This window comes from Phyllobates terribilis, unplaced genomic scaffold (genome assembly GCF_046119375.1).
Source record: "Phyllobates terribilis strain yellow unplaced genomic scaffold, ASM4611937v1 Scaffold_3__8_contigs__length_932513732, whole genome shotgun sequence".
Lineage (NCBI taxonomy): Eukaryota > Metazoa > Chordata > Amphibia > Anura > Dendrobatidae > Phyllobates > Phyllobates terribilis.
The window spans coordinates 441434555-441457828 of NW_027362763.1; the positions used below are offsets into that span (position 1 = coordinate 441434555).

The 23274-nt window shown below is 41.9% G+C and overlaps 1 protein-coding gene and 1 long non-coding RNA gene across 5 annotated transcripts in view; one reads left to right on the plus strand and one right to left on the minus strand.

The window, feature by feature from the left end:
- The window catches only part of MANEA (mannosidase endo-alpha), a 34813-nt gene extending 13092 nt beyond the window's left edge, over nucleotides 1–21721 (plus strand). For both annotated transcript variants that reach the window (XM_073675726.1, XM_073675727.1), the window contains exons 3-5: nucleotides 2090–2199; nucleotides 2606–2682; nucleotides 18331–21721. In XM_073675726.1, coding sequence (XP_073531827.1) covers nucleotides 2090–2199; nucleotides 2606–2682; nucleotides 18331–18967 — 824 coding nt within the window. In that variant the 3' untranslated portion in view covers nucleotides 18968–21721. The remainder of the gene's footprint in view (nucleotides 1–2089; nucleotides 2200–2605; nucleotides 2683–18330) is intronic.
- Nucleotides 1–23274, minus strand: part of LOC141259550 (uncharacterized) — a 348768-nt gene that overhangs the window by 227395 nt on the left and 98099 nt on the right. Inside the window, exon 4 of one of the 3 annotated variants that reach the window (XR_012318435.1) lies at nucleotides 14977–15007. The exons of the other annotated variants lie outside the window; for them this stretch is intronic. This is a non-coding gene — a long non-coding RNA (uncharacterized lncRNA). Of the gene's footprint in view, nucleotides 1–14976; nucleotides 15008–23274 lie in introns of those variants that run through there. 3 annotated transcript variants of the gene reach the window in all.

The window sequence follows — 23274 nt, forward strand, 5'->3', positions numbered from 1 at the left end:
GCAGTGCACCGGAATAAAGCTACATTTTCTCATTCATACTGCTGCTAAAATTCTAAAGAACTCCAGTCTCAAGCAGTCAGTAATTTTGCAAGGTCAGAACTGCTGACATACTCCCTTTAACATGCACCACAGACCACAGCCTGTCAATACTGTGGTTAAAAAGCAAAGTACCTTAATGCAGTGATTTAGAGAAAATGGGGGAAAAAACATAATATTGCAAAATCCAGAATAGTAGCAGTCTTAATCCGACTTCGGTGATAATGGTTTCTCTCCATTGATCCATGGGATAAATCTGTGTCACTAATACACTTCTTGCATGATGTCATTACTCATTGCAAATTTTTTCATCAACTGCTTATCGGATGACCGATTAATAGAGTGTAAAATGTAAATTTCAATGAAACATAATTTACCTATAGGAGACAGCCAAACTGCAACTGTTCTTTTTCCTGCAATGGCTACAATATTGAGAAATGATGTGATTATTTGGTATGGCCGACACATTGTTCTTGCAGTAGTTTTCCTAAACATTTCTGTAAATCCTAAATGAACAGTAAAGAATTGTAATATGAAAGCCCATAAAACTCATTTCCCATTGCATCGTAAAGAGCCTGCAAGTGAATGGGTGACATTATACTCATTTCACACCCTGTATTATCCTTTTGCATTGCAGTCTTCAGTCACTGATGGTTCCTATCATTGGAACAGTATGAGAAATTTTCAGGGCAATTGAACAGTGTAAGAACTTCCATTACAACAGTATGAAGTTATAAAGCGGCACTGTAACTGCAATTGTGATGCATTGTTAAAATTAAAAGAGTTCAATGGTCCATGAGTGATGATCTGTGAGAATACTTGGATGAATTGCAAGATTTGGTCTCTGTCCATAGTTCTCCATGTTTCAGATTTAGTTTAACTACTTTCTGATACTCACCACTATTGACAAGCACACCCAGGGTACATTAAGTAAATGAAAATGACTGATATTAGGAAACATTAGTGTTAATTAGAAATGACCTCTGAAGTGTGCTTGAAAGAGAAATTTTCCTTCACCTACATGCATTTGTCTTTTAAAAGGATTTTCCAGGACTTTAAAGGGATTGTTTCAGCATATTTTTGCTTTGTAATCTGACAGCACCATCACGTAGAAACACATTCCGTGATTCCAGAGATGTATCACTTAGTTTACTTGGTGTAGCAGTTATGATGGAGCAACAGTTTGCTGCAGATTTCGCAAAGCTCTGAATGCTGAGCTCTGTATAACCTGCCAATACCACTGGTTGGCAGCTTTCTGTGTATACTGTATATTGAGAGAAGCTGCTAATCAGTGGTGGGGACGTGGTTAGACCAGGAGGCACAAAACACCTAATCCTCTAGGGATATTCTGCCAATAAAACACTGATTTTATTGAAACAGCAAAACACAGCCTAGTAAGTGACACATCTCTGGAATCGGGGTCTCTGCCCTACATCATGCTGTTCTCAGATTACATAGCAAAATCCTGCTGACAAATTTTCTTTAATACGGTTGACCTATTCATTGGATATGTCATTAACATCAGATCAGCGTGGGTCAGACTCCTGGCAGCAACACTGATCACCACGTTCAAGAGGTCTCGGTGCACGTGAACAGGTATAGCGCCGAACAATCATGTAGTGTCAGTGCATGGCTCATTCACTTTCAAGTGGGAAGATTGAATTTCTTGCAGCCTTAAAAGCAAAGTATTAGATCTTTAACATTTACTACAAGTGATCTAAATCTGATAGTGTAGAAGATCTGCTCGGCTAGTCTGGAGGGTGTCTCCCTGTTCACGCACATAGGGAGAGACTTGACTGCCTAGCTGAGAGGGCAGGGAGAAGCGTGCGGAGACATGGTTATTGAATTAAGTCACCTTGTCCCCAGCCTTGCTTTCAATTATTTTTCTCTGATCGCTGCCGCATTTCAAAGTAAAACATGCTGCTTCTAATACAGGAGCGGGTCCAATACAATCTGCTCTGTTTATATAAATAGTAGCAATAATAGTATTATATGCAGGCTCCTTTTGCATACAATGTAATTGATACACTCTACATGGCGCTTTTTTTGTCAGGAGTGATTTCTTTATCGTGGTATCCAGCAGAAATGAGTGATGACAATGGAATCCCAGCTGAGGATTTGGTATCAAATATTTTAGATACTGCTCATAAATACAGTCTAAAGGTAAGTGGGGAAAATGTAGGATCTATTGTTACTAGTGGGTGATGGGTCTCTGAGGGAGGAGGGAGTAAACTGAAATAGCGCTGTGTGAGGTTCGGACAAGATCACTCAGGAGCTCATATGCCAAACCACATACCAAATTGCTCCAATTAATGAATACACATTTCCCATATTTAAACCTATATTGTATTCTTTCTCCTTACTTCTGTAAATACTGATGTTTATTCATTCTTTTCCAGTGTGTGCGCAGTGTGTGTGATTGAATTTTATAGGACAGCTAATGTATGCATCTTATTGATTACTATAATTAGATGTATTTTCAGACTCGACTGGCTGTGAAGTGATGACTCTGCTTCCAGATTTGATTTTTTTTCTCATCTTTTACGGTTACTTGTGTTTACCTTTTTAGATTACATTTCACATTGAACCCTACACCAATCGAGATGACCGCAGTTTACACGACGATGTAAAATATATTATTGACAAGTAAGTTTTTTTTTTTTTTTTTTTTTTTTCTATTTTGGTTTCAGCTCGTAACATTTATTTTTAGTTATTTTATGTTTATTTCGCAGTCACTTTAGCCCGTTAGATTTTTTTTTTTATCTTGCCACTTTTTTTTTAAACATTTTCTACATTTCTTTTTCAAGACTATTAGAGACACCTTCCCCAGAGCATGTTGTACTGACATGAACGCTAAAAAGACCACAAACCACAATGTAGATTATTCAATATTTTCGAAATACAGTATATCACAAAAGTGAGTACACCCCTCACAGTTTTTCTAAATATTTTATTATATCTTTTCATGGGACAGCAGTGAAGATGACACTTTGATACAACGTAAAATAGTGTACAGTTTATATAACAGTGTAAATTTGGTGTGCCCTCTAACTCAACACACAGCTATTAATGTCTAAACCGCTGGCAACAAAAGTGAGTACACCCCTAAGTGAAAATAGCCAAATTGTGCCCAAAGTGTCAATATTTTGTGTGGCCACCATTATTTTTAAGCACTGTCTTAACTCTCTTGGGCATGGAGTTCAATAGAGCTTCACGGGTTTTCACTGGAATCCTCTTCCACTCCTCCATGATGACATCACGCAGCTGGTGGAAGTCAGAGTCCTTGCGCTCCTCTACCTTCCGTTTGAAAATGTGCCACAGATGCTCAATAGGGTTTAGGTCTGGAGTAGAGATGAGCGGTGTTCGACTAGAACTGTTCGCCAATCTCAAATTCGAGCTGTTTTGGGCGGTGTTCGAGTTGTTCGACGAACCCGAACGATTTGCAAAAAATTCGGCTGTTCGAGGTTATGTTCGATAACTGTTCGTGCACCAAAAGCGTGTCCTGCATGTCTGGCGCTATTTAGAGCACCAATCATGCAGGGATTGTCTGCCACTCACTGTAATGCCACAGCCATGGTGGTTGTGGCATTACAGTGATTGCCCAAATCGATGGGAACAGTGCCAACAGTGAAACATGAAAAGCCGGCAATTCAGCAGCGGCATACACCGGTACCCGACAATTTAGAACCGAAAGAATAGAGCTTCACACATAGATTAGATAGATATAAACATGTCAGCCACATATATACGAAGTACAGTGAAAGTGCTGCTTACTGTACTTGTCATTTAGCGTAAAGGATTTATCAAAAAAAATAATAGTGTTTTCATGCACCGTCTCTTTAAAAAAGCCGGCCGGCAATTCAGCAGCGGTACCCGACAATTTAGAATAGAAGGAATAGAGAATCACACATAGATTAGATAGATAGAAACATGTCAGTCACATATATATGAAGTACAGTGACAGTGTTGCTTACTGTACTTGTCATTTAGTGTAAAGGATTTATTAAAAAAAATAATAGTGTTTTCATGCACCGTCTCTTTAAGAAAGCCGGCCGGCAATTCAGCATCTGTACCCGACAATTTATAACAGACAGAATAGAGCTTCACACATAGATTAGATAGATAGAAACATGTCAGTCACATATATATGAAGTACAGTGATAGTGTTGGTTACTGTACTTGTCATTTAGTATTAAAATAAAGGATTTATTATTAAAAAATTGGCGTGGGGTTCCCCTTAATTTTAGGCTCTAGCGGAGGTTAAGCAGACGGCTGGGGCAGATGTTTGAAGCCTGGGAAGGGGGTAATACCCATGTAGCTTCCCAGGCTACTAATATCAGCCCCCAGCTGAATACCTAGCCTTTACCAGCTATTAAAATGGGGGACCCCCCAAAAAAAATGACGTGGGGTCCCCCCTAATTTAATAGCTAGCAAAGGCTAGGCAGACAGCTGGGGGCTGATATTAATAGCCCAGGAAGGGAGCCATGAATATTGGCCCCCTCCCAGGCTAGAAACACCAGCCGTCAGCCGCCCCAGAAATGCCGCATTCATAGGATGCGCCAATTCTGGCACTTAGCCTCACTCTTCCACGCTGCCCTGGTGCGGTGGCAGGGGGTAATAGGGTTGGGGTTGATGTCAGCTTATAATGCCAGCTGACATCAAGCCCAGGTTAGTAATGGAGAGGCGTCTATAAGACACCCCCATTACTAACCCCATAGTCAAAGTTAAAAAAAACACAAACACCCAGAATAAAGTCCTTTAATTGAAATAAAGACACAATCCTTTATTGTTCTAAATTAAACCATACTTACTGTCACGCCCATTCCAGCTGAAGCCAACGATCTCCTGCAATAAAAGAAAAATAATAAAGCAACCTCATCCTTACCTTTCCATGGTTCCCACGACAGCTTCAGCTCTGCTACATCGAGATGACAGGCTGGACCGCAGCAGAACGCTGCCATCCAGCCTGTCATCCCGCAGACACTGAGAAGCGCAGGCATGCTTGCGCTCTGCAGTGTCTGGCTGTGACGGCATCCAGATGAGCCGAGTTCATGTCCAATGAACTCGGCGCACCTCATGCACGTCACTGACAGCGTGGGAGAATTCTCCTGCACTCAGCACTTCAGCGTGAGAATTCTCCCACGCTGTCAGTGATGTACATGAGGTCAGCTGAGTTCATTGGACATGAATGAGCTCACCTCATGCACTTCACTGACAGCGTGGGAGAATTCTCACGCTGAAGTGCTGAGTGCAGGAGAATTCTCCCACGCTGTCAGTGACGTGCATGAGGTGCGCCGAGTTCATTGGACATGAACTCGTCTCATCTTTATGCCGTCACAGCCAGACACTGCAGAGCGCAAGCATGCCTGCGCTTCTCAGTGTCTGCGGGATGACAGGCTGGATGGCAGCGTTTTGCTGCGGTCCAGCCTGTCATCTCGATGTAGCAGAGCTGAAGCTGTCGTGGGAACCATGGAAAGGTAAGGATGAGGTTGCTTAATTATTTTACTTTTATTGCAGAAGACATTGGCTTCAGCTGGAATGGGCGTGACGGTAAGTATGGTTTAATTTAGAACAATAAAGAATTGTGTGTTTATTTCAATTAAAGGACTTTTTTCTGGGTGTTTGTGTTTTTTTTAAATACTTTACTAGAAATTCATGGCGGTCATGTCTAATATTGGCGTGACCCCATGAATTTCGGGCTTAGGGCCAACTGATAATGCCAAGCTGGCCCTAACCCCTTTATTACCCAGTGAGCCACCGCACCAGGGCCCTGGATGAGTTGGGTACAGCGCCAGAAGATGGCGCTTCTATGAATGCGCCATTTTCCGGGGTGGCTGCGGACTGCATTTTGCAGCGGGGGGGACCCAGAAAGCTTGGGCCTCCCTGCGCTGCAGATTCCAGCCCCCAGCTGCCTAGTTGTACCTGGCTGGACACAAAAATAGGGCGAAGCCCCACGTATTTTTTTTTTTTAATTATTTCATGAAATTCATGAAATAATTAAGAAAAAAAGGGCTTCCCTATATTGTTGTGTCCGGCCAGGTACAAATAGGCAGCTGGTGGTTGGGGGCAGCCCGTTCCTGCCTGCTGTACCTGGCTGGACACAAATATAGGGCGAAGCCCCACGTCAATTTTTTTTTAAATTATTTCATGAAACTAGATGGTGGCCCGATTCTAACGCATCGGGTATTCTAGAATATGTATGCGGCAGACCCGACGCAATCAGCAGAGCGGTGTTTAAATTTGGCGCCAAAATCTCTGACTGGTCGCGGCCAGCAACCGCGACCAATCAGCAAAGCGGTGTTGAAATTTGGCGACTATATCGCTGATTGGTCACGGCCGGCGGTCACGACTAATCAGCAGAGCGGGGTTTAAATTTTGCGCCAATAATGCTGATTGGTCGCGGTCGCGACCAATCAGCAAAGCGGTGTTTACATTTTGCGTCAATAATGCTGATTGGTTGCCGTCGCAACCAATCAGCAAAGCGGTGTTTAAATTTGGCGCCAATAATGGTGATTGGTCACGACCGCGACCATTCAGCAGAGCGGTGTTTAAATTTGGCGGCAACAATGTTGATTAGTCGCGGCCGGCGGTCGCGACCAATCAGCAGAGCGGGGTTTAAATTTGGCGCCAAAATCGCTAATTGGTCGCGGCCGGCAACCGTGACTAATCAGCCGAGCAGGGTTTAAATTTGGCGCCAATACTGCTGATTGGTCGCGGACGGCGACCGCGATCAATCAGCAGAGCGGTGTTTAAATTTGGCGCCAATAATGCTGATTAGTCGCGGCCGGCATCCGCGACCAATTAGCAGAGCGGGGTTTAAATTTGGTGCCAATCTCGCTGATTGGTCGCGGCTGGAGTCCGCGACCAATCAGCAGAGCGTTGTTTAAATTTGGCGCCAATCTCACTGATTGGTCGCGGACCCCAGACGCGTCCAATCAGCAGAGCGTTGTTTAAATTTGGCGCCAAGCTCGCTGATTGGTCGCGGCCGCTATTTACATGTGGCGCCCAAATCGGTGATTGGTCGCGAGCAGCGTCAGCGACCAATCAGCAGAGCGGTGTTTTAACTTTAGCGCCAAGATCACGGATTGGTCGCGTGCGGAGAGCGCGACCAATCAGCTAATCGTATTGGTGAGGACCGGGGAGCGCCGCTGCCTGGTTGGATACTTCCGCTTCGAGAACCCGGGACATGAGCGACTGGTCGCAGCAGAAGTATCCCGACCCGCAGCGCAGCTCCCCGGTCCTCCCTTGACACCCTAGCCGCTGATGTCCCCACAGTATCCGCATGGTGTTACAAAGATCCAGACATTTGTGTTAAAAATCGCTGATTGGTCGCTGGCGCTGCCAGCGACCAATCACCGATTTGGGCGCCAAATTTAAATATCGGCCGCAACCAATCACCGATCTTGGCTCCACATTTAAACACCGCTGAGCTGATTGGTCGCTGACGCTGGGCGCGACCAATCACCTATTTTGGCGCCACATTTAAATAGCGTCCGCGACCAATCAGTACAGCGGTGTTTAAATGTGGAGCCAAGATGGGTGATTGGTCGCGGCCGATATTTAAATTTGGCGCCCAAATCGGTGATTGGTCGCGGGCAGCGCCAGCGACCAATCAGCGATTTTTAACACAAATGTCTGGACCTTTGTAACACCATGCGGATACTGTGGGGAGATCAGCAGCTAGGGTGTGAAGGGAGGACCGGGGAGCGGCGCTGCGGGTCGGGATACTTCTGCTGCGAGTACCTGCTCATGTCCCGGGTTCTCGGAGCGGAAGTATCCAACCAGGCAGCGCCGCTGACATCCATGCGGCTAGGGTGTGAAGGGAGGACCGGGGAGCGGCGCTGACATCCAATTGGTCACGGCCGCTATTTAAATGTGCCGCACAAATCGGTGATTGGTCGCCGTCTTGACCGCGACCAATCACTGATCTTGCCGCCAAAGTTAAACACTACTGTGCTGATTGGTCGCGGACGCTGCCCGCGACCAATCACCGATTTGTGCGCCAAATTTAAATATCAGCCTCATGCACGTCACTGACAGCGTGGGAAAATTCTCCTGCACTCAGCGCGAGAATTCTCCCACGCTGTCAGTGACGTACATGAGGTGAGCCGAGTTCATTGTCGGCTCATCTTTATGCCGTCACAGCCAGACACTGCAGAGCGCAAGCATGCCTGCGCTTCTCAGTGTCTGCGGGATGACAGGCTGGATGGCAGCGCTCTGCTGCGGTCCAGCCTGTCATCTCGATGTAGCAGAGCTGAAGCTGTCGTGGGAACCATGGAAAGGTAAGGATGAGGTTGCTTTATTATTTTTCTTTTATTGCAGGAGATCGTTGGCTTCAGCTGGAATGGGCGTGATGGTAAGTATGGTTTAATTTAGAACAATAAAGGATTGTGTCTTTATTTCAATTAAAGGACTTTATTCTGGGTGTTTGTGTTTTCTTTTAACTTTGACTATGGGGTTAGTAATGGGGGTGTCTTATAGACGCCTCTCCATTACTAACCTGGGCTTGATGTCAGCTGGCATTATAAGCTGACATCAACCCCAGCCCTATTACCCCACTGCCACCGCACCAGGGCAGCGTGGAAGAGCGAGGCTAAGTGCCAGAATTGGCGCATCCTATGAATGCGGCATTTCTGGGGCGGCTGACGGCTGGTGTTTCTAGCCTGGGAGGGGGCCAATATTCATGGCTCCCTTCCTGGGCTATTAATATCAGCCCCCAGCTGTCTGCCTAGCCTTTGCTAGCTATTAAATTAGGGGGGACCCCACGTCATTTTTTTTGGGGGGTCCCCCATTTTAATAGCTAGTAAAGGCTATGTATTCAGCTGGGGGCTCATATTAGTAGCCTGGGAAGCTCCGTGGGTATTACCCCCTTCCCAGGCTTCAAACATCTGCCCCAGCTGTCTGCTTAACCTCCGCTAGAGACTAAAATTAAGGGGAACCCCACGCCAATTTTTTTTAATAATAAATCCTTTATTTTAATACTAAATGACAAGTACAGTAACCAACACTATCACTGTACTTCATATATATGTGACTGACATGTTTCTATCTATCTAATCTATGTGTGAAGCTCTATTCTGTCTGTTATAAATTGTCGGGTACAGATGCTGAATTGCCGGCCGGATTTTTTAAAGAGACAGTGCATGAAAACACTATTATATTTTTTAATAAATCCTTTACACTAAATGACAAGTACAGTAAGCAACACTGTCACTGTACTTCATATATATGTGACTGACATGTTTCTATCTATCTAATCTATGTGTGAGGCTCTATTCCTTCTTGTCTAAATTGTCGGGTACCGGTGTATGGCGCTGCTGAATTGCCGGCCGGCTTTTTTAAAGAAAGCGTCTTCTGAGCAGTTTGTCAGCTTTTGGACACCTTTTGAAGGTGTTTTCTATGTGTTTCTATGTGTTTTTGTTTGCCTGCCATTGGTTTTAACGGTGTTCTAAGGTGTTCGACGAACAGTTCGACGAACAGTTCCTCGAACATCCCGGTGTTCGACGAACCGAACCGAACCCGAACACTACGGGGGTGGCTCAACACTAGTCTGGAGACTTGCTTGGCCAGTCCAGCACCTTTACCCTCAGTTTCTTTAGCAAGGCAGTGGTCATCTTGGAGATGTGTTTGGGGTCATTATCATGTTGCAATACTGCCCTGCAGCCCAGTTTCCGAAGGGAGGGGATCATACTCTGTATCAGTATGTCACAGTACATGTTGACATTCATGGTTCCTTCAACGAAACTGTAGCTCCCCACAGCTGGCTGCACTCATGCAGATCCAAATAATGACACTCCCATCACCATGCTCGACTGTAGGCAAGGCACACTTGTCTTTGTACTCCTCAGTGGCGTAACTTTATGGTCCCCAATGCAAAAGATTCTATGGGACCCTTAATTATTGCAAGTTTTTAGTAGCAATGGTCTTTTTATATAGGACAAAGGGAACTTTTAGGTCCCCTAGGCTCCAGGGCCCTGGTTCAATTGCAATTCCTGCACCTATTGTAGTTACATCTATACTCCTCACCTGGTTGTCGCCACACACGCTTGACACCATCTGAACCAAATCAATTTATCTTGGTCTCATCAGACCACAGGACATGGTTCCAGTAATCCATGTCGTTAGTCTGCTTGTCTTCAGCAAAGTGTTTGCAGGCTTTCTTGTGCATCATTTTTAGAAGAGGCTTCCTTCTGGGACGACAGCCATGCAGACCAGTTTGATGCAGTGTGCGGCGTATGGTCTGAGCACTCACAGGCTGACCCCTCAGCCCTTTAACCTCTGCAGCAATTCTGGCAGCACTCATACGTCTATTTTGAGAAGACAACATTTGGATATGAGGCTGAGCACGTGCACTTAACTTCTTTGGCGACCATGGCTAGGCCAGTTCTGATTGGAATCTGTCTAGTCAAACCACTGTATGGTCTTGGCCACTGTGCTGCAGCTCAGTTTCAGGGTGTTGGCAATATTCTTATAGCCTAGACCATCTTCATATAGAGCAGCAATTCTTTTTTTCAGATCCTCAGAGAGTTCTTTGCCATGAAGTACCATGTTGAACATTCAGTGACCAGTATGAGAGAGTGTGAGAACGATAACACCAAATTTAACACACCTGCTCCCCATTCACACCTGAGACCTTGTAACACTAATAAGTCACATGACATCGGGGAGTGAAAATGGCTAATTGGGCATAAATTGGCCATTTTCACTTAGGGGAGTACTCACTTTTGTTGCCAGCAGTTTAGACATTAATGGCTGTGTGTTGAGTTATTTAGAGGGCACACCAAATTTACACTGTCATACAAGCTGTACACTGACTACTTTACATTGTATCAAAGTGTCATATCTTCAGCATTGTCCCCTGAAAAGAGAAAATAAAATATTTACAAAAATGTGAGGGGTGTACTCACTTTTGCGATATATACTTTATAGGCTCCTATTCATCAAAGTGTTTACACCAGAAATCTGGCATAAAACACTTTGCAAAGTTGAAAAAAAAATTGCGCACCTTAAGGTTGACCAAAAATTTTGCAACTGTTGGTGTTTTCACACCCGTTTTGGCAAGTTTTATCAAAATGATTAGAGCTGGAGTAGGACGAGGTAAGGAAATGCCCGCTCGTCTAATTCATGACGAGTTGTGGTATAGTATACTCCACAACTCTAACTCAGTTCTCTGGAGCGTGAAGTAAGATTTGTGACAAGACACACGGAGATGCATACCACTTTTAAGACTCGCCTAGCTTATTAAGAGGCTTCTTAACCCATTGCCGCAATAGGGTTACAGTTACATTTTACTGCATCTCTCTAACTTTGATGCGGGCTCACAAGCTGGCATCTGCTTCCAACAGCCACTCGTGGATCAGAGCTCCACCCGCAGCTATTAACCTGTTGTATGCCGCTGTTATTCTCTGACAGCAGCATTTGCAGTGTGCCGGCGGGGTGGGGGGGGGGTTGCCATGCCAATCAGGGTCTGCTGAAAATCCCCATGCCTGTTGCCATGATGACCAGGGATCTGCTGAAGATCCCCATGTCTGTCATGGCAGTTCTCCTGTGAATGGCAGCTTCTTGCTAGTGTTCATAGGAGACCTTTGATTTGTGTTATACCCTGCAGTACTGTAGTATTGTTGTGTATAGTACAAGTTATCAGACGATCTCGCTAAAAAAATACACACTTAAAGGGCATTGTTACGTCGGTAAAACTCTGATCTATGAAAATATTAAATTACTTAATCCGAATTGTAAACTCTGTAGTGACAAAAATAATCAAAATGCTAGAGTTGCGGTTTTTCAGCTGCCACAACACCACAATAGACTGCAGTAAGAGGGGATCAAAACATTGTATCTACCCAAAAATAGTATCAATAAAAATGCCGGCTCAGGCCGCCAAAAACAAGCCCTCACACAGCCCCATTACCCAAAAATGTAAAACATTATGGGTCTAAGAATACTATGACACAAGTGTTGTTTTTTTTAATCTTTCAAATTTTCAAATTTCTATTCACCACTTAAAAAAGGAAAAAAAAAATATGCATGTGTGATAAATGGAAAAAAAATTGTGGAATTACACATTTTTTTCGCAATTTCACTGTACTTGAAATTTCTTTTACAGCTTTCCATCATCGCATGATGATAAAATCATTGGTGTCACTTAAAAGTACAGCTTACCCCACAAAAAACAAGCCCTCATATAGCTATGTCGACGGAAAAGTATAAAAGTTCTGATTCTTGGAAGAAGGAGAGTCAAAAACAATAACGGAAAGTAGCCATGGCGCGAAGGGGTTAATGAATCAGGCACCTCTAACTCCAGCAGGCCCTTTCATCTAGACTGGCGTGAAGAACGCCAGTCTTTATGAATTGGGGCCTTAAACTTTAAAGTGTACCCCATGCATGGCACACCTCAAATAACACCGCGGAAATGAAACAAAATACTCTGTGTGATTGTGCCTAATTGGACGTAGTACACATTTGATTAACCTCAACCGAACCCTTAGATATACGCAAGATCAGACCTACATCTTATGTGTTCAGGGGGCCTCCTGACTTCCCCAACAGATGATGGCAAGGGAGAGGTTTAAGTAGTTTGAATTAAAATGCCAAATCTCCTCTCTACCCATTAAAAACACACGAAAAGCATTGGAAGAGATAACTGTCTGCTAAACAAGCTTTTGGCAAAAGCTTATTCAGCAATCTGTTGTGTGGACATTACATTACATTTATTGTCAGCCTTTTAATATGTATAAATTTTCTTTCCTATTGTGTCATTACACTTGCAATGGCGTTCTTCTCTTATTGTGTTCCACCCTTGGTTGCTTTTCCTTTACATACCTGACTTTACTGTCCCACCAACCATTCCTGATGAAGCATCAGTGAAACGCGCGTATGGTCGTTGGTAGCTGAGCCTGTTTGTATATATTCATTTGACTATTGCTACTATTATTTGCATACACTTGTATATTACATGTTTATATTTCTAATGGGACTTTTTGTAAAAGTGTTGGCACCATTACAATTATTTATCTATTATCCATTATTTATTCATTTCCTGTATGAAGTTCTGATACCTACCTGGTATTTCTACCCTGAATTTCTTTGCATACATTTTCTTTGGTTGGTTATCTTAACACACACATTTTTTTGCCTATGCACTTTTTTACAGAATCTTACATCATGGGGTAATTTTTTACACTCTTTCCCCCTTTTGTTCTCACCCACCCGCATTATCTGTATTTTGCCATGTTGGATATTTATTTCCATATTCCCTGTTTTTAATAATGTTTCTTAAGATTTAGATTATTGGTATTTACAATTGCACTAGCATTTTTTCCTTCTTTGCTTCTTGCAAATTTTGTTCAATTATCCCTTTTCCCCTCTTGGGGTTACTATTCTATATTTGATATTACTTAGCGCCATTAATTCCACAGCTTTACAGATATCATCATCACTGTCCCCATTGGGGCTTACTATCTAAATTTCCTATCAGTATGTCTTTGGAGTGTGGGAGGAAACCGGAGTACATATAGGTACACACAAACATGGGGAAGAACATACAAACTCCTTGCAGATGTTGTCCTTGGTGGGATTTGTTCCCAGAACCCCAGTGCTGCAAAACAACAGTGTTAACCACTGAGTCACCGTGCTGCTCATTTCATCAGTATTTACACGAGTTTAATACTCTGTATTGAAATTAAAGGGCTTCACTGAAACACATGCAATAAAAATATATTTTAATCTCAAGTGTAAGCAAAGGATTATGGGAGACAAATTATTTAAATTTGTGATGGGATAATGATAGCTGTGGCTTAAAGTCTTTATTGAAGGTAGCGAGGTGTAAGAACAGCAAGAAGATGAGCAGTGATGTGGATGAATTATTTTAGCAAGGAGCTTAAACAAAGCTGACAGACTTCATAAGTTTATGCAGCTACTGAATAAGTTCCTTAGGCCCGACAGAACTTCCACCTGATGACAGAAAACTCCAATAACAGTAGTGATTGTTCTTTCATACGTTTGCTGTGTATGTTAAAGGGAATCTGTCAGCAGATTTTTGCTACGTAATCTAAGAGCAGCATAGTGTAGAGACAGAAACTCCAGCGATATGTCAGTTAATGGGCTACTTGCTGTAGTTTTGATTATCTCCTGCTGATAAGAGTGATTTTTTCACTATTGGAATACTAAACCTGCTGTCTTGTAGTCCAACACCCTCTCCACCACTGATTGGCAGCTTTCTGCTTATGTACAGTGTATACATAAAGCTGCCAATCAGCAGTGTGTTCGGGGTTATACCGAACTCAGCAATCATAGAACTGGTAGCTCTGTAGCAGATAAAACAGTGATTTTATCAAAACTGCAACACACAGGCCAGTAAGTGATACATTACTGGAATCAGGGTTTCAGTCCTTTTATCGTGCTACTCTCAGATGTGGTAGCAGAAACCTGATGACATATTCCCTTTAACATACTGTCCTGTAAAGCTAAACCCTTTCCCTTCAAATCCAGTTTTTACCTTCCTGACCAGACCAAATTTTTCAAAACTGATGTCACTTTTTGAGGTAACAACACTGGAATATTTCTACATATCCCAGTGATTCTGAGATTGTTTTTTCATGACCCATTGTACTTTATGATGGTAGTAAATTTAGGTCAATAAAACTTGCATTCATTTAATAAAAATATTGAAAAATTAGAAACATTTTCAACCTTTAAATTTTTATGCCCATAAAACAGTCACACCACACAAAATAGTTACTAAAGAAACATTTACCAAGTCTACTTTACATCTGCAGCATTTTTGGATTGTCTTTCCTTTTTGTTAGGGTGTTAGCTGCAATTTTTTTTCAATGAAATTTACAAAACTTGCTTTTTTACTTTAAGTTTGAAGTGATTTTGTGGAGTCTATATGTAAAGAGACCCCCCCACCCAATCAAGAGCCCACTTTAAAAACTGTACCTCTCAAGTTTCTTAACTCTTCTTGGGCTTCCTAGAAATTAATGCAAAGAAAGAAAAAAATATAAATTACATTTCTTTTTCTAAAATGTTTTTGCCCAACATTTTTGCCAGGCTAACATGAGAAAATGAAATCTACAATTTGTTGTTCAATTTCACCTTAGTACGCCAATACCCAATATGTGGCCGAAATCTATTGTTTTGACACACATTAGAGCTCGGAAGGGAAGGAAAATTATTTGACTTTTGTAGCACAAATTTGGCTGGAATAGATTGCTGAAATGAAGTCACATTTGAAGATCCCCTTAGATGCCAAAACAGCATAACTCCTCCCCCACAAATTAACACCTAAAAAATTCATCTAGTGATGTGGTGAGCATCTTGATCCCACTGGTGCGTCATAAAATTTTATAATAGTGGGCCGTGAAAATGAAAAATTACAATTGTCAAAATGTTGCTTTAGCCCCCAAATTTTTTATTTTAACAAAAGGTAATAGGAGAAATTGTGTTATAAATTGTTGGATCCATTATCTTCTGTTACCCCTTGTGAAAAAAATAAATCTGGTGCTAAAAATGTAATTGCTTTTCTTCATGTTCCAATGTTATGAAATTCTGTGAAACACTTGTGGTGTCAAGGTGCTCATTACATCTCTAGATGAATTCAATGAGGGTTTTAGTTTATAAAATAGGGTTACTTTGGGCAGGTATGCTAATATGACAAGGCAAACATAAACCATGCCAGAAAAATCTGCACACCAAAATGGCGTTCCTTCCTTTCTGAGCTTCGCAATGTTCTAAACAGTAGTTTCTGACCACATATTTGGGATTTGTATACTCAGGAGAAATGGTTCTATAAATTGTTGGGTCCATTTGCATCTGAGCTTGCAAATCCCCAATATGAGGTCATAAACTACAGTTGGGGTACATTACAAAGATCAAAAAGGATCACTATTTATTTCACTCTTTGTGCTGCAGAATGTTGAAAAAAAACAGCATTTTTTTCATATTTTCATTTTTTTTTGGTGTTCACCGATTTGGTCTGTAGAAAAAAATTGTTGTTGCCCTCCTACGGCCCCCTCCATCTGGGACATCATGTCTCGCTCCATCCACCAACGTCACGTTGCACCACAGACTATCCAGGAGTTGGCGGATGCTTTAGTCCAGGTCTGGGAGGAGATCCCACAGGAGACCATCCGCAACCTCATCAGGAGCATGCCCAGGCATTGTAGGGAGGTCATACAGGCACGTGGAGGCCACACACAATACTGGGCCTCATTTTGAATTGTTTTAAGGACATTACATCAAAGTTGGATCAGCCTGTAGTGTGTTTTTCCACTTTAATTTTGGGGGTGACTCCAAATCCAGGCCTCCATTGGTTAATAAATTTGATTTCCATTGATTTTTGTGTAATTTTGTTGTTAGCACATTCAACTTTGTACAGAACAAAGTATTCAATGAGAATATTTCATTCATTCAGATCTAGCATGTGTTATTTGAGTGTTCCCTTTATTTTTTTGAGCAGTGTGTAATATACAGGGTGGTCCAAAAGTAGGTGGACAGAAAGTGTAATAAGGTTATGAAGGGGGAGATTTATCAAACATGGTGTAAAGTGAAACTGGCTCAGTTGCCCTTAGCAGCCAGATTCCACCTTTCATTTTCCAAAGAGTCTGTGAGGAATGAAAAGTGGAATCTGATTGGTTGCTAAGGGCAACTGAGCCAGATTCACTTTACTCCATGTTTGATAAATCTCCCCCTTCATAACCTTATTACACTTTATGTCCACCTACTTTTGGACCAGCCTGTGTGTATATACACACCGTGTGTGTGTGTGTGTGTGTGTGTGTGTGTGTGTGTGTGTGTGTGTGTGTGTGTGTGTGTGTGTGGCATTCTCTTGATGAGCTTCACGAGGTAGTCACCGGAAATGGTTTTCACTTCACAGGTGTGCCCTGTCAGGTTTAATAAGTGGGATTTCTTCCCTTATAAATGGGGTTGGGACCATCAGTTGTGTTGTGCAGAAGTCTGGTGGATACACAGCTGGTAGTCCTACTGAATAGACTGTTAGAATTTGTATTATGGCAAGAAAAAAGCAGCTAAGTAAAGAAAAACGAGTGGCCATCATTACTTTAGGAAATGAAGGTCAGTCAGTGCGAAAAATTGGGAAAACTTTGAAAGTGTCCCCAAGTGCAGTTGCAAAAACCATCAAGCGCTACAAAGAAACTGGCTCACATGAGGACCGCCCCAGGAAAGGAAGACCAAGAGTCACCTCTGCTTCTGAGGATAAGCTTATCCAAGTCACCAGCCTCAGAAATCGCAGGTTAACAGCAGCTCAGATTAGAGACCAGGTCAATGCCACACAGAGTTCTAGCAGCAGTCACATCTCTACAACAACTGTTAAGAGGAGACTTTGTGCAGCAGGCCTTCATGGTAAAATAGCTGCTTGGAAATCACTGCTAAGGACAGGCAACAAGCAGAAGAGACTTGTTTGGGCTAAAGAACACAAGGAATGGACATTAGACCAGTGGAAATATGTGCTTTGGTCTGATGAGTCCAAATTTGAGATCTTTGGTTCCAACCACCATGTCTTTGTGCGACGCAGAAAAGGTGAATGGATGAACGGATGCCTGGTTCCCACCGTGAAGCATGGAGGAGGAGGTGTGATGGTGAGGGGGTGCTTTGCTGGTGACACTGTTGGGGATTTATTAAAAATTGAAGGCATACTGAACCAGCATGGCTACCACAGCATCTTGCAGCGGCATGCTATTCCATTCGGTTTGCGTTTAGTTGGACCATCATTTATTTTTCAACAGGACAATGACCCCAAACACACCTCCAGGCTGTGTAAGGGCTATTTGACCAAGAAGGAGAGTGATGGGGTGCTACGCCAGATGACCTGGCCTCCACAGACACCAGACCTGAACCCAATCTAGATGGTTTGGGGTGAGCTGGACCGCAGAGTGAAGGCAAAAGGGCCAACAAGTTCTAAGCATCTCTGGGAACTCCTTCAAGATTGTTGGCAGACCATTTCCGATGACTACCTCTTGAAGCTCATCAAGAGAATGCCAAGAGTGTGCAAAGCAGTTATCAAAGCAAAAGGTGGCTACTTTGAATAACCTAGAATATAAGACATATTTTCAGTTGTTTTCACACTTTTTTGTTAAGTATATAATTCCACATGTGTTAATTCACAGTTTTGATGCCTTCAGTGTGAATGTACAATTTTCATAGTCATGAAAATGCAGAAAAAATTTTAAATGAGAAGGTGTGTCCAAACTTTTGGTCTGTACTGTATATATATATTTTTTTTCTTTACATAGTCTAAATAGTATCTTACATTTTTGTTATTTGTCTATTTTGTAGATATGGAGAGCACCCTGCATTTTACAAATACAAGACGAGATCTGGTAGAAGTCTACCAATGTTTTACATTTATGATTCCTATTTAACATCATCTGATTCATGGGCTAAACTCTTAACCTCTTCTGGATCGCACAGCCTTCGGAATACCAAGTATGATGGGATTTTTGTGGCCTTGCTTGTAGAGGAAAAACATAAGTTTGATATTCAAAAAAGTGGTTTTGATGGAATGTACACTTATTTTGCCGCAAATGGTTTTACATATGGTTCATCACATCAACACTGGCAAAGTCTGAAAGATTTCTGCGATTCCAACAGTTTGATATTCGTACCAAGCGTTGGACCAGGATACATAGACACTAGCATACGTCCTTGGAACTTCAAAAATACCAGGAATAGAATAAATGGAAAATATTATGAGACTGCACTAAATGCTGCATTGCTGGTGCACCCCAGTATTATCTCCATCACATCGTTCAATGAGTGGCATGAAGGAACTCAGATTGAAGCTGCTGTGCCTAAGAAGAATGCTCAGATGAAGTATGAGGACTATTTGCCTCATAAGCCTAACATTTACCTGGAGCTCACTCGAAAGTGGTCAGAAAAATATATGAAAGAGAGAGAACAATGGCTAGTTTGATGGCTGTGCAAGTTTCACATACAGTATGCAAAGCAACTTCACTTTTATCAATTTGATATTTAATTGAGCCTGCTGACAAATCAATATTGTACACTGGAATTTAATATAAAATTCACAAGTTCACTTTTGACACCTTTACTTTTTTGTACCGGCATATCTGGTTGTAAAATGTCTTTCATTGTTACATTATATTTGTATTTTTAACATTCAGACTGAGGTATAACATAAATCACAGCAAACTTTTTTTTAATGTCTCTTTCTGCTATATGCATGGATGCCGATGGGAATGCTTTCATAGTGTTTCTAGCAGTCTTATGGTAGGTATTCACATGACAACTGTCAGATTTAGTCATTTATTTAGGGAGCATTGTTCAACTTTGTGTATGGGTGTCTTCACACTCTCCCTTTATTGCAAATGTCTGGATAAAAAAGGATTTTGTTGGGTTTTAACCTGTTCTATCCTTTCTTCCTCCAGGAAACATGGTTATATCCTTTTTTTCTGCACATTTAGATTAGCTCAGACTGTATATTTATGAAGAAATTGGGAGAAATAGCTGTTAGTTGAACGAGTATTTGGCTGACAGATATTTTTAATACGTGTCTACCCTTAGACCCTGCATAGGGCATAGTTGCCTGACCTATCGTGTAAATGATGAAAGCTTTAACCCATAAACTATTCCAGAGTCGGACATATCTGTCCGAAAGACACTTGTTTAGCTGACAACTATGTCTCGTAACTCTCCAATAGATATGCACGATTGGTTTGGCCGAGCATGCATTTTCAATGGCGAAAGGAGAGTAAGCCACCACCAGATACTAGTGGTGGTAGCTTATCTCATGGAAGAACAAAAGAAACGTCTTTAAATTCTAATTTCCTAATCCTTCTCCCCCACTAGTTCATCTATTGGAGGAAAGTCGCCAGGCTTCTGTACATGTTAGATGGTCAACCAAAACCAGCAGATTCAGCCAACTTTTCTCTAAAGCGTATGGTAATCTTTTGTATACAGGTGCTCACTAAATTAGAATATCATTAAAAAGTTAATTTATTTCAGTTCTTCAATACAAAAAGTGAAATTCATATATTATATAGAATCATTACTGAGTGATCTATTTCAAGTGTTTATTTCTGTTAGTGTTGATGATTATGGCGTACAGCCAATGAAAACACAAAAGTCATTATCTCAGTAAATTAGAATACTTTATAACAACAGCTTGAAAAATGATTTTAAAATTCGAAATGTTGGCCTACTGAAATGTATGTTCAGTAAATGCACTCAATACTTGGTCGGGGCTCCTTTTGCATCAATTTCTGCATTGATGCGGCGTGGCATGGAAGCGATCAGCCTGTGGAACTGCTGAGGTGTTATGGAAGCCCAGGTTGCTTTGATGCAGCCCTCAGCTCGTCTGCATTGTTGGGTCTGGTGTCTCTCATCTTCCTCTTGACAATACCCCAAAGATTCTCTATTGGGGTTAAGGTCAGGTGATTTTGCTGGCCAATCAAGCACAATGATACTGTTGTTTTTAAAGCAGGTATTGGTACTTTTGGCAGTGTGGACAGGTGCCAAGTCCTGCTGGAGAATGAAATTTCCATCTCCAAAAAGCTTGTCAGCAGAGGGAAGCATGAAGTGCTCTAAAATTTCCTAGTAGACGGCTGCTCTGACTTTGGTCTTGATAAAGGATAGTGGACCTACACCAGCAAATGACATGGCTCCCCAGACCATCACTGATTGTGGAAACTTCACACTACACCTCAAACAGCTTGGATTGTGTGCCTCTCCACTCTTCCTCCAGACTCTGGGATTTTGATTTCCAAATGAAAATTGGAACTCTGGGACCTTGTGGAGTGTGTCAATGACTGCCTTCTGGATATCTGTCAAGTCAGCAGTCTTCCCCATGATTGTGGAGCCTATTGAAACAGATTAAGGGACCTTTTTTAATGCTTAGGAAGCCTTTGCAGGTGTTTTTGTTAATTATTTTAATTTACTGACTTTTGTGTTTTCATTGGACAATTGTTTACAATTCTGTTAATTGTTATTTCCAGTGTCTCCAACAGTTACATTTCAAATTTAGTTATATTAATCTTTATGCTGCTCCAACATATTCCACAGCACTTTTTATAGTACGGGCAAACTGTATACATGCAGGGTGACAAGCCAACAAACCGTGCAAAAAAAGTCAGAGCCTCCTAAAAATAATGTGAAATATGGGTGCAAATCCGCTGTGACTGCAACATGTGGAAAGAAGAATTCATAAGAGTTTACAATCTAACCCTCTGGTAATGTCAGATACTTCAGAATTTTCCTGTCAACTACAGTCCCTACATTATATTCTAATCCAATATCAAACTGCAAAAATAAGATAATAACCTGTTTCCTGCATGGGGTGTATCAGAAAGGCCACATTGAGAAGACAAACCAAGTAACACATGAATTCATCCAGCAATAGATGGTAATGGATGGAGTAGCTTTTCTGCATAGATATGTAATATCACGCTAGTGTTAGAATACATCACACTTGTTACATACACCCCCGACCCACTGAAAACCAAATCCATTTTCTATGAACAGTTCAAATATCATCTGATGACTTCATTCTGCGAGTGGAGAAAAAAACTTTATCAGGAAAGCTCAGCTGCTGAATTTCTGGTTGCTCCATGGATTTCACTGATTGTGCTTTTATTATTTTTCCAAGTTTTAAATTGCTGTCAGTTTGTGACTTTTCATATTGAACTTACATTAAAAGCCACTGCCTCAATCCATTCAGAATTGCTTGACTTTTTCTGAAAAGCTGAAAATATCTGCAAGTTTGTGTTAATGGTGATTTACTAACCTGAAGAGAGGAATAAGGTGATTTATTCAGAATTGTGATTTCCCTTGGAGGTTGGGTGACATGAAAGTATTTATAGATATGGACTAAAGTAAACTCAAACCAGTGACCTAGTAAGATTTATGCTCTCAAATCAGAAATAAAAAATGGTATGTCAAATAGTATTAGCATGTGTGCAATTATTGAGTCTATACATTTTCAAAGCTTAGATATTTGTTACTACAATGTAGAAGCCATACTTTATCTGTTTGTCACAGACATTCACAAGGAAGAGCATGTTAGACATGTAGAGGTATTTGATAACTGTATAAATGCATCCGCTAAGATTTATAGTGTACTATATGAAATCTTAGCTCATCTCACCATGCAATCCATCGATTCTGTTAGATCACCACATACGCTGCACCCTTTCAGTAATCACAAAGCTCTAAGTCTCTTCGATGCCAGATGACACAGTGGGAAAAATAAGTATTTGATACACTGCCGACTTTGCAAGTTTTCCCTCCTACAAAGAATGGAGAGGTCTGTAATTTTTATCATAGTTACATTTCAACTGAGAGTGTATTTTTTGTAAATACTACTTGTTGCTATATGTGCCTGTGAGCGGCGCTATTGCTGATTGCTCAGTCTGCATCATGTGACCCTGACTGCGGCCGCTGCTGACATCCACTGATGTCACGTCAACTTCTGAATTTCCTGGATTCATCCAGGTGTGACCCAGTAGCGCACACACATCCCCGACTGACTGGGCTGAGGGCAGCATTTCACCACATGTTACAGCCTAGTATCCAGCGTGCTCTTGCGGCCAATGAAAGAGGAGAGATAAAAAGTGTGCACCATTTACAAAAATACTTCTTTACAAGGTTTAAATCGATGAGCGAATTATGTATTGTAGTGGACCACCCCTTTAATATTTGTCACAGAAACCTTTGATAGTAATTAGAGGTCAGACGTTTTCTGTAGTTCTTGACCAAGTTTGCACACACTGCAGCAGGGATTTTGGCCCACTCCTCCATACAGATCTTTCAGGTTTTGGGGCAACATTGAGTTTCAGCTCCCTCCGAAGATTATCTGTTGGGTTCAGGTCTGTAGACTGGCTAGGCCACTCCAGGACCTTGAAATGCTTCTTACGGAGCCACTCCTTACTTGCCATGGCTGTGTGTGTTTCGGGTCATTGTCATGCTGGAAGACCCAGCCACGACCCATCTTCAATGCTCTTACTGAGGGAAGGAGGTTGCTGGCCAAAATCTCGCGATACATGACACAACTCACCCTCCCTTCAATACGGTGCAGTCGTCCTCTTCCATCTTCAGAAAAGCACCCCCAAAGTATGATGTTTCACTCACCATGCTTCACGGTTGGGACGGTGTTCTTGGGGTTGTACTCATCCTTCTTCAACCAAACATGGCAAGTGGAGCTGCTACCAAAAAGTTCTATTTTGGTCTCATCTGACAACATGACCTCCCATGCCTCCTCTGGAT